Source organism: Ciconia boyciana, chromosome 7, assembly GCF_034638445.1.
Source record: "Ciconia boyciana chromosome 7, ASM3463844v1, whole genome shotgun sequence".
Classification (NCBI taxonomy): Eukaryota; Metazoa; Chordata; class Aves; order Ciconiiformes; family Ciconiidae; genus Ciconia; species Ciconia boyciana.
The window spans coordinates 4,634,800-4,647,021 of NC_132940.1; the positions used below are offsets into that span (position 1 = coordinate 4,634,800).

The following is a 12,222-nucleotide window of genomic DNA, read 5'->3' on the forward strand; positions in this document are numbered from 1 at the left end:
TGGCAACGGGCAGCACTTCAAGTCCATCGAGTCAGTTACATTGTTCCTTGTGCTGTTCCTGCTTGTGGCCAGTCTGTACATACCGGCACTGGGGCACCCGCAGCTGGCTGTCTTGTCTTCTCTGACTGGAGCAAATGATTATTCCTTGTCCCTGGGGTGCAGGGATTATTGACAGAAAATACCCAGTGCTTCACAGTGAAGTGAGTACATTTTATTTCTCATTAAAAATTAAAATGTACACTTTAAATGATAAAAGTATACTTTTAACACGGACAGTACCGTAAGAAGAAATTACCCTCATCACAAGGATCTGGAAATTCATTATCCCTGCTGTTCCCAGGTTACATGACTCTGGATTAGATGCTGTTCATGATGGAGCGATACTCTCTCTGATGTTCCACAAGTTTCAAAAATACTTCATATTTCTTGTCATAAAACCTGTGTAAGAAAGTTAATTTCAACAAAGCCTGAGAAGATTTAAGTCCCCTGTAATATGCATGTTTACTTCCTTCACTTCGCATCAAAGAAGCTTTGACTCTTTCCTAATTACAACTTTTACTAGGATCAGAGTCCTGTGTGCTGCCAGAGTCCAGTTCCCACCCAAACAAGTGCTTTCGAGTTCTAATTATACCTCTTGTTTACCCTGTGGCCAGCTTTGCTTTTCAGACAGTTTTCCCCCGGAGCCCTCGCCGGTGGGAGCGGGCAGGCAGCGGGGCTTCGCTGCTCTTCCCCCATTTCTACCCGCTGGCGGAGCCCCAGGGCTCTGTAAAGGAGAGCTCACGGCTCCCCGGCCGTTCTGCCCCCTTATTATGATACATACACATACACATACACATATATGTAATGGCGCGCCTTCTGGTGCCGGACCCCGCGCCCCCCGCAGCGCCGCGCCGCCGCCGCCAGGGGGTGCCCGCGCCCCGCCGGGCGGGAGCGGCCCCTCAGCCCCGCGGGCGGCGGCGGCGGCGGCGGCTCCCTCAGGGGCGGCCCGGCGCGGGGGCCGCAGCCGCGGCGTTACGGAGGGCCCTCGGCCGGCCGGCAGCTGCGGTCACTTCGGACGGGCGGCTTTGACCTCCCGGCAGCTTCGGAAGCGGCCATCGCCTCCCTCGCGCTGCCGGCGGCCTTCGCTTGCCGAGGAAAGCCGTGGGCACGGGCGGGGGATTACGGGCCGCGGTGCGCACTCCCCACCGCCAGCCAACGGCTGCCTTCCGGCAGGTGAAAGCGCTGGATGCCTGCACAACCCTTAAAAAGTCTGGGTGATAAATACTACTGCATTCAGGCAGAGCTATAGAGAGACAGGCCTTAACTTCAGCACATTCTCACGGCTGAGCACGCGGGAGTCGGGATTACCTTTTATGCTCGTGGTTAGGCTGCACGACTCTCCCAATTTTCCCCATTTTTGCCATGGCCTCCTAGTAAAAGACAAACACAAACTGGAAAAGCCTGTTTTGATTTAAAATACTTTTTGACAAGAACAAGATGTTTCAAAACCAATCGGAACATTACTGATGTATTTTGTTTCGGCTGAACAGGCCAGATGGCATAAAATATGTTCAATCCCATTATATAGTAGTCATGAGAACAAAGTACTGCAGACCCCTCGGTAAACCAAAATCTGTTCCTCTTTCTTACTGGGAGTCCGAGGCAGAACATACTTATCTTTTATTATTTACAGTAACCAAAGGAAATGTTAAACACTGCATCCCCAGAGGGGAGATTTCTCTAATAAAATGATACTGTATGTGAGATCCCTTAATCATATCCTTAACGTATCAATTCCCTGCAGCAAGGGAGGACTCGAGCGCGCTCCAGAAGCTAAAGGTAACTTGCAAAGTTCTGTTACAGAGCCCACAGCTGCCCTCGCATTCCAGCAGAAAGGTGTAAGAGCCAGACTTTGATCCTGCTCTGCTTTTGGCCAAAACAAAGTCAGACAAAGAGATCACACAGCATCCCCTGCAGAAGGAGTCTCTGGGACGGAGTCCCGTGTGGAAGGGAGAGGACTGAATAATTTGGTTCCTTTCCTGATCTCTGTGAGATTCTGATTGTCTGTGGATTCTCCTGAGCAATCCCACTGGAATGAGACACTAATCACCGATGTTAATAAGAGGATCAAGCTCTCAGGCAAGGGTGGAGGCAGCAGGCACAGGCTATTTTCAGTGGAAATTATTTCACAAGGAACATTAAAGCAATAGCTTGCAGATGGAACAGTGTTAAACATAAAAGATCAGGATTCAAGAATCAGTGTCTGACTAAATCTCTATCAGCGTTCATAGTTTCTAAGCAGGACCCTAAATCTGTTTTAATGTTAGTGCCTAAAGCACAGCGCATCAGAATGGCCCCTGGAGAACAGTCAAGCCTGCGCTGCTGCTGGAAGCCATCTAGTCAAATACTACGGCTAGATTTTTAAAAGGGTTGGATGATTTTATAGGCTGTAATATCTGCTGTAGTAAAATCTTTGCTTCCCACTAATCCAGCATTTTACAGCTGAGGATCTCCGAGAACTTTACAGCATAGATGAGGAATGTAAGCACAGTTTCACCGGCCCAGGACTGGCACTGGCAGGGAGGCTCTGAGGATAAGCAAGATGACTGGCAGACCTTAGATCTTCTGGTTTCCCATTTCCCCTGTGCTAAAGAAATACGATCATGACCTAAATGCCGCGATGTAAGTGGGCTGCCCGTGAAGCCGGCAGGTACTCTTTCTGCCGTGCACAGCAGTGTTTGCTCAGCGAGGCACAAAGTGCCTGGGATGCCACCCGTGTGCCAGAGCAGCAGGCGGTGCCCACCCCTGCCTGGCTGGCTTGAACCTGCAGTATTACCTGGCATGTCCTGGGCGTGTTTGCTTCATCCTTCAGCATCAACACGTCCTTTTATACAGCCAGTCCAAGTGTGCTACTAGAATGTGTAACACCTACTTTCTACCTTTGTCAACCTCAGGCAGTTAATACTGGATGAAATCATGGCTCTACCAAAGTAAAAAGCACTGCCAGTGATGGTGCAGTCAGGATTTAGTCTGTTAGTGCTTCCGATAAAACAGCAGGGCGTATCTCTGTGCACTCATATGCCTATACTCTTTCATACATGCAGAAGTTGATTGGACTTTGATTCCCCAAGAAACACCCTTGAAATAACACTTCCAGTGAGATAGTGTGTTCTTTTCTCCAGGACATGTGAGCCTGCTGGCACAGACACTCTGCACACCAGCCAGATTAAAATACTGGCATGGAAAGGTTGGTATCTTTCCCAGTAAGAGAAATGGGCATTTATTCCCTGTTCTGTAACAGGTGATACTTGCTCAAGCATTGTTCACAATAGTCTCTTTTACAACTCCCTTACATGGCCAGCTGGATTTAGAGGCTACCCAAAAAAGTGAATGAACATACAGAAAAAAAACCCTCAGAGTAAAAGGCAATTCCCTCTGTTACAATCAATACTGCTTTTCCAGATAGTTTTGTGTCTTACGGAAAACGTAAGGCAAAGGCAAAGCCCCTCGAAGCACTCTCGCTAATGGAAAGAGTTGCCTTCCTTTCTGCTCCCTGCTTCACATCTCTTTTTGAATTGCCTTGGAGATACTGCACAAAAATAAAACCAAGACATCTAAAGGGTCTAAAAGTCTCAGACAAATCCACTTTTTTCTCAGGTGAACAAAAATGAAAGGGAGGGCCAAACTTTGCCATCCACCCCCTCCATGCACACGCAGGGTCTGCCTGCCGCTGCCCTGTTCTGGGCAGCGTTCAGAGACCAGGACACAGACAGTGCCGTTCCCAGGACATGCTCTGCTTCTGCCATAAGTATTCTACGCGCTCATGTTCTGCTTTACTCTGGGGCCTCTTACGACTTCCAGCACTGAAAAATGCATTACTGCTTCTTTGGGAAATAAGCCAGCCTTTTGAGATAAACATATCTTCAGACTGGTTTTATTTTTACGCTGTTACTCATCTAACTACAGGTCTCCTCAGGCTGGTTCAAGAGAGAACAGACACCAGCGCCGACTCTACCAGGCGTGGAAGGTGTGAGGGCAGCCTGGGTCGGCACGGCTGTCCCGCCGGCCGCTGCAGCCCCGGCCCCGGCTCGGGCTCCCTCCCGCACGTCCCCTCACTGCCCACCCGTGCCTCCGCCACCCTGCTGGGGCCCAACACCACACGGGGCACCTGCGACACTCCATCTTTCAGACCAAGCGCTTTGCAGCGGTGGTCTTCAAAGGGTGAAACCAAGTCTCCACAGGGCTGATGAAAGCCTCCTAACGCTCCCCATGAGGCCTCCCCAAACCTGAAACCCTTGGCACAGAGGCCCCATCCTCCGATGGGCAGCCGGGGAGGGAGCCACTGCTCCGAGTTTATGGTTGGACTTGATGATCTTAAGGGTCTTTTCCAACCGAAATGACTGCACGATTCTGTGATGGCGCTGGCAGCAGGCAGGCTAGAGAGGTCCCTAACGGACAACTAGTCCTTCAAGCCCTGATCTAAACTAGGGAGCAGGGCCTGGCTGCTGCTTATCTTCTGCTGGTTCACCCATCTGTCCACATTAGCTAAGGAGGAAGATGCCATGTCTTTCCAGTTTATCAGGTAAAATACTTTTGTATGTTTAAATCTACTGAAAATACATAGGTCTTTGAGAATCCACAGCATTAAGCTCTCACAGCAACTACCATGGTAATGTGGAATAACATGTTAAAAAAATACACAGCCAGCAATTTTCAACAACTCACTCATTCTAGGTTGCTCAAAATATCCTAAATTAATTCCCTCTCCTAATTTGCATTTCGGTTGTGTGTTTTTTTGTTTTTTAAAGTCAGTTTGGTCATTGTTAGTTTGAACAAAAACTTTACTCCCAGAGGAGAGTCTTTTCAACAATTTTCTGGGGACAAAGAGGAACAGAACATTGAAAATATGAATTTATAATGAAATCGGAAACAAAGGAACATTAGAATCGCATTACTGAATCAGATCAACCTTGTGCACTGTTCTGTCTCCAACAAAGCCTTAAATATAGCAAAGTGATAATACTGCTGTTCAGAAATAGTTTGTTTGAGGGTTGACATCCAAATCCATAATTCCAGTCACCAAGAATTTCACAGTCTTAATTTGAATGACGCTCTATCTTCTTTGTTTGCCAGTCTAGACAGTACAATGAATACAGTGATTTAAACACAATGAATTCTCTCTTAAAACAAAATATTTTGTAAAATTGCTTTTTAATCATTTCTTTTCTCTCTTTCCATAAAGGCTGTGCTATAAATAAACCCTGAAAGTTCGCATTTGATCATCATTTCTAAAGGCTGGGCAAGAGGCAAGTGAAGGGTTTACACAGAAAAAAAGAGAGGCACTGTGGAGCAGAAATAAAGCGATGCATTCATGATTTCTAACCTTTTGTTAGAGTGTCAAAGCTGAGACAGATACAAGCCAGTAAACACTCTGCTTACCACGGAGAGAGTTAGTCAAACGGGGTTACCCTGCCCGGGACAGAAGGAAGACAGGCCCAGGGAACCAAATTCTCCAAGGCCCACCAAGATTTCAGAACGAGGTGTCATTTTGCTGCCGGAAAGGCGACCCAGCTGGGAAGGTCAGCAGGCACTCAAATGCATTCGGTACTGGTGGCTTAATTCTGCTGTTCAGCATGATCTGGGGCAGGGAATAAGTTTAAGACACCAGGGCAGCCTCAAAAGGCAGTAGATCTCCCAGGAAAACCCTATTTGGAACCCAGGGAAAACCCTATCTCCTAGGGAAACCCTATTTTGACACAGCATGTAAAAGCTGGCAGTTTCAACTGTTGTCCCTTTAATAATGGAAAGGAAAAGGTTTTTAACACTGTGTGGCAGACAACAGCGCAGCAAGCTACTCAGTCATGCCAGAGGCACCAGGAAAAGCATGTCAGCCTGGCATCAGGAGCCCGCAGGAGGTGCTTACAGGGGCTATCTTTAGATTGGGAGAGCGGTCTTCTCCGATTCCCTAGTCAATGGGCTCCTGCAAGGGCTGTCTCAGAGCACCCAGCATGATCCCGCTCATCCCACAAGAGGAGCCCATCTCCCTTGGGACTACAAAGGGAGCCAAGGAAGATTAGCCCACTTGTGAACAGTCCCTAAGTCTCATTTTCAGTAGTGACTCAAGGACTTATGTGGCTGAATATTACTGAAAATTAATGGGATGTAGGCTCTCCAAAGCATACATCAAATGAGAAATCAGATATAGGGATGTCAGCCTTAGGTAAGGAAGTCAAGTAACTAAATGCCATTGAAATTAATGAGCTGGGGACATTAGTCCCCTTAAGAATTTGGGCTTTTGCTATATTTAGGTACTTTAAAAATTGTATCCAAAGTTAAATGGATGAGGCATTCAGGCACAAATGCAATTTCCCAGCTGTGTTCTCCCCACTTACTCATTTTGATAATCCCAAGAAATCTTTGGACTTTCACCCAGCATAGCTACTAACTTAACCGTGAAAACAACCACATATCATCTAAAGTTTTACTGTACAATTTCAGTGGCTGAAAGCATTTGGCCTGCACATACAAAAGCATACAGCAAAGCTCACCAAATTGTGTGGGTATACCATGCTCCAGTTACAGCAACAGCATGCCAGCTACTTGGAGGACAGATCCTGAGACAATATGAAAACCAAGAGGTGTACTCAAATGCAAACTAAGCAAGTTTTCTCCGTGAACTCTGCTGGTTTATGGCTTGTCCAGTGACAGTCATGGTTCTGTTGCACCAAGAATGACTGGCCGACAAATGATGGGAAGGATGAAAAGTAACTCTGCTGTAAACCAGCTTTGGATTATAAATTATAACATAACTAATTCAGGAATCTCAGAACAAGCTGGAATGAGATGCATGGCTTACTCTTCTTCTTCCCAAGCTGAAGTTGTTAATTCACCTCATCTTAGTACTTATGCAAAAGTAGGAAATTATATTCATTTTTATTGTGGCAATACAAGCCAAGTGATCAAATGCTGCCATTCTTACAGCCAAACACAGTGAGAAATCTGTACCAGCAATCATTCTTCTTCACATATTCCTGAGAATGACACGAGCGTATGCATGGAAGGTCAGTCTCAACTTCTGAACCACATAGAGCTTGGAAACGCGAATTTTGCCTTCATTACCCTGAAAACATTACCCAGACTCCCACTCAGGTCAGTCTCGACTCTGGTGTTTTGGTACAGCTCTATACTGTCACAGATCCAGCATCAGAGGAAAAGAATTGAAAAGTTGCCCCATTGACAATAGACTGACATGTAGGAACATTCTTCCCCACCAGATTTGTTCTGATGTGCAGAATTCAGCACGCATAAGTATCCTGAAACTAACAGACTGACTTTCTTTACACTTCGAAGTCCTCATAATGAATACAGTAAATAATGTTATATGTAATAATTTTTACTGTTCTTCAACAGTGAAGAACCTCTCTCTCACTCATCGCTATTCCACACACAAACGCTGAGACTAACAGATGCTAAGTAACATCATTTTAAGAAGTCCAGTCACAGATATATTTGGATTTGAGGGGAATAAATAGATTTCTTGAAATGCTGATGTTCAAGAAATACTTTTAAACTTTTCTAAGAATTGTAAGCAAGGCTGCTATTTTCTTATAGGCTTTTATTTAGGGATTGCTTACTCAATAGCCTGGAGATGCAAAATTCATCTTATCTATGCTTACAGGAGTTACATGAATATATTTATGTAACAGAGCCCTAGCAGAACATTACTTTTTAGTGGTATATGACTGCATGAAGAAAGCATGTGATGGACCATATACAATATTTTTCTAGTGGTTTTTTTTTCCCCCTTAAATTTGTTTGAGTTATAGGGGCAGATCTTGGCAGCATGCACAAAGCCCAAAATCTGTAACTCAATTCTCTGTGGTATTCTGAATGGAGCAAGCCAAGTTTTAAAACACATTATGGATAAATATTAGAGCTGAGCAAAAATTTCACACCTAAGACCAAAGTGTGAAAATTTGGCTTTCATTCATTTAGTGAAAAGGTGGAAAATTTCACACAAGCTTGTATTTTCCTTTTGCTCTGTTCCAACATAGATTTCTGTGTTCGCATCAAACTTCAGAGAGAGAGAGAGAGAGTGTTTCCGTCTGTCTGTGTCTGTAAGTGAGACTACAGAGAAGGAGGGAGAAGAGGACAGAAGGATGAAGATCCAGCAAGCAGGACACCAGCTCAGGACTTGAGTTCAAGTCTATCTTCCAGGAAAAGGCACTGGCCTTTTGAATCTCATTATCCATACATTCGATAACAGCACTGGCCCATCTTAGAGGAATATTTTACGCAGTTGTTTATTAAAGACTGTTACTGTGGTGGAGGGAAAACAGACAGCTTAGAAGCAGCCCAACATTATTCTACCCCTAAACCATCCAACTTCAGTTGACAGAGACCAACTGGATGGATCCTCAGTACTGAGATGAGGTAGTTTTCTGGTTCAAGCACTGAACCAGGATCCAGAAAGTTTGCAACAGGTTCCCCGAGTTCTTTGGGACTTGTAATTTACTCTTTTAATTTTCAGTTACCTCCCTCTGAAATAGGCTGTGCCCAATTATTTTCCCCCAGGTTTGATCTGGCTTGTGCATAAAGTTTGTAAACTCTAGGTTCGTCCCTAATTTTGCATTGTCGGTGGTACACAGAGCTCTCAGTCCTACTGCAGCCCTCCCTGCCTCATTAAAGTACGTATCACTTGACCTGTCCTGTACCGTAGGAGCACGGCTTTCACTCCTTAGTATCAGAAACAAGAACAAATGGAAAAGAGATCACATAACAGTAGAGACAAGTGCAGATAAGGCCACGGTACCACATCTACCTTCAGAGCACCTACTTTTACTCTGCTTCAGTGATTACGCTGAGTGGCAGACAGACTGTGGCCACCATAGCTCAGTGTCGCACAGAGCTTGTGCTTCAGCCAGGCTGGCCAGCCGACAGACAAAGCCATAAGAGGAGCAGCAGTGGCAATGCAGCTGCTGTAAAGGGTGGCTTGTCGTGCTAGCAGTGATATTAATTACTTATTCTGCAGACCAAATTTAGAATGGGATGAGGGTCAGCTATGATTGCCCCATCATCTATCAGCTGGAAACTATGTTTGGGTCTAAGCTCCAGCCACACTGCTACTAAATATAGGTTGGTTTGTTGTTGATTTGACTCTGCACTCCCCCGAGTTGCCTTTGACTATCAAATAATTAAGCAGTTTGCTTTGTGAGGGCTCCATTGCTGGCACCTCTTAGCGCCCAAAGCTGCTTGGATGCAAACTTGACAGCTTAGCAGGGGTTTCAGCTTACCTGGGCAATGGAAAGAGCCCAAGCGTTTAGCTCCTGTTTCAGTTTCACAGATTGCTGGCACTGGGTGCCGTGAATCAACAGTCGGTGGGCAACATCTAAGCAGTCTGCACCAGAGCTGGGGCATGGTTTAGCCACACTTACCCTGACATGAGCTTGCATAGATTATTCATGAAGTGTATGTCCACTTTACAACGTCTGTGTATGAAGATCCAAGATAGCTTTGATACGGCTAGCACAGATACTGACAAGATGCAATCACAGCAGCACAGAGGTCTGCCCAGCCTGCCCACCGGGCTGGTTTCCACAACCTGGGGCCCACTCTGCCTCCTTGCCCATCCCACACTGAGGGTGGCAATGCCACGGCTGGCAGCTTTGTTACCAAAGGGGAGGCTCCCTGACTACACCACCAACTGGGACAGACAGTACCGTTTCCCTCACCCCCTTCTGAGGTGGAATAAATTTGTTAACCACACATAGCATCGCTGTTACAATAGACTAAGAAGGTTTGTCCATAGAAACCACATGAAAATATATTGATTTAACCTACTTTTTAGGCTTGGAAACATTACGCTAACAGGCGGCTCTGTTTAACAGAAAGCAAGCCCCCCTGGGAGTCAAGAGAGCAGATTCCTACACCAGATCCCGATGCAGGGACTGCGCTATAGCTGTTAAGCTAAATCAGCCCTCTCCATACTCATCGCTGCTGGTGATGGAGTAAACTAAGCCCGGGAGCGCTGGTCTTCTGCAGAAACCTGGAACAAGTTATTTTGCTTCTCTGGCTCCCTTCTCACCCTCTGCTTGCAGTATCTGTCCTAATGCTTTTACCTTCAATTTGAGGTGGTAAAACTTTTGGGGCAGGCCGGGCAGGTGTGTGCTTCCACACTAACTTGCACAACAAAAGAAATGAGCTGGACAGAAAGCAGAAGGAGTCATTTGGACAGGGGAGGGTAAAACAGAGAAGTTGCATCCGCACAGGATATCCTGACACTCGGCTGTGTACTTGACACAATATTTAGTTGAACTGCACCACTTCCTTTAAGGTGCAAAATTCAGATTTATTCAGCTGATTTCTTTTCACATTCACGTTGAACATACAGCTTTCCTCGCGTTTAGTCATTGAGTTCAAATTTTTATTTGCCATCTGGCAATGGATTGGGGTTTACTGGGGGGAGGGGATAGGAAAGGGGGCTTTTTTTTCCTTTTTTTTTTCATCTGAATTTGCTTTATGAGCTATGGCTAAGGCATCATTTACACATGGGGAACTGGATCAGGTTCTCTCAATTCTTTCCATATGTTCACTTATGCTGTCAAAACATTTTTTCAATCTAATTAATCTGCACACATCTCTCTGTTCATTTCCCCACTCGGTGGGTTTTAGCATTTTTGGGGTATCTAGCTGGGATTTTGTCATAAAAACAACTTCTGCCTACACTTTGCTTTAGGGTTACTCCATCAAGAAAAGGAAACTATTAGCAACATTTCACTCTTCTCCATCTAATTATTCTTTCCATCTTTCCAACACTGGCTGAGGAGACTTTCCTTTTCCCCTCATCTTTCAAATATATTCTTTGCCATGCTCCAGTGTCTACCTGAGGTTAATGAGGGAAATCCCTGCTGAGAGTTTTGATTTGGGATTATTTTTTATCTAGTTAATCTGATGTGTGGTTTACTATAAAAAAAAATATACCTCAGAAATATGCTTACATTTTACCCAGTCTGGACTGCATTTGGGAAATTACCCTGGACAGGGGCTCATAAAAAACACGAGACCTTTAAAAACAAAAATATTTCACTACTGTAAACCAGTAGAAGGTTGAGATGTTAAAACAGAGAGTAAAACTGCATTAAAATATTAAGAGAGCCTTTCTGGTAACCTTACAGACATCCTATCTCCAACAAAAAAATAAAATATCACTTAAGAGAGAACTGGTATTTTATAGATATCCAACATGCAGAGAGTAAAACCTAGAAGACATGAGAAATCTGTTAAGAGTTTAGAACTGGACTGCATAGCCATTTCTCCTTGTGCAGCACAGTACAGAGAAGATAACTGTCTATGGCAGAGGGCATTTGGTTTCCTTGCCATGATTACTACAGACAAGGAGTTAGCAACCTTTTCTAGCACACTGTTCCAGAAAGTATTTTTCTTTCCCAAATTAGAGGCTACGAGTGACTAAACTGAGTGAGAGCTGAAGCAAAGCACACTGATCAGCTGATGATATTGTCCTGTTTTGTTAAAAACAGGGGCACCCTCTCTTCTCTAGGTCTGACAATCAGAGGCAGCCAGGGATGAGAAGCTACTGCTCTCATTTGCTCTTCTGCCACTAAAACTGTCCTTTAAGAACAGTACTGTTCCTAAAAAGCACTTTAAATGTTGGGTACATACTGCTACAAAATTTTAGAAAGCTCTTGATTCCTTAAAAACCTGGGAAGCCTGGTCTGACGGATGGGATGGCCAGTCTGTTGCCAAATGTGCTCTAACAGCAGCGAGGGAGAATCCCAACGTGAACGGTGGGATTCCTGTGGACACAGAATTCAGAGAGATTTATATGAGGCAACTGTAATAGTCACATCAAAATAGGTATTCTTCTCCCCTTGCTCCTAAAAAGTTTGGCTTGTATGTCTTGGAGACCATTGGGAAATGGTAAATACAGTTCTCTAGCATTAAAACTTCTCTGTAAGTAGGAACCTTTTTATATGCACAACCTCTCTGTGTATTGCAATTACATTTATTGCACAGAAAAACCTGTTGGCACCAACTTACACAAATTCATTGGGAAGAAACTATTCTTGTTGGTAAATGTCAAAAGTTACCCTCATCACTACTCTATCTATCTGTCAGGCTTGACATTTTTCTACACAAAACCAAAACCAAGGGCTATTAATCCCCACCTGCCCCAGAGCCATAAAAGAGCCTTTGATTACAGTAATATTACATAACCTCTTTTAA

At 44.9% G+C, this 12,222-nt stretch overlaps 1 protein-coding gene across 8 annotated transcripts in view; it reads right to left on the reverse strand.

Moving 5' to 3' along the window:
- Positions 1–257: 257 nt before the first annotated feature.
- Positions 258–12,222, reverse strand: part of FGGY (FGGY carbohydrate kinase domain containing) — a 224,775-nt gene continuing 212,810 nt past the window's right edge. For all 8 annotated transcript variants that reach the window (XM_072868154.1, XM_072868151.1, XM_072868150.1 and 5 more), the window contains 2 exons: positions 1,348–1,409; positions 258–438 (listed from right to left, as the gene is read on the reverse strand). In XM_072868154.1, the coding sequence (XP_072724255.1) occupies positions 357–438; positions 1,348–1,409 (144 nt within the window). In that variant the 3' untranslated portion in view covers positions 258–356. The remainder of the gene's footprint in view (positions 439–1,347; positions 1,410–12,222) is intronic.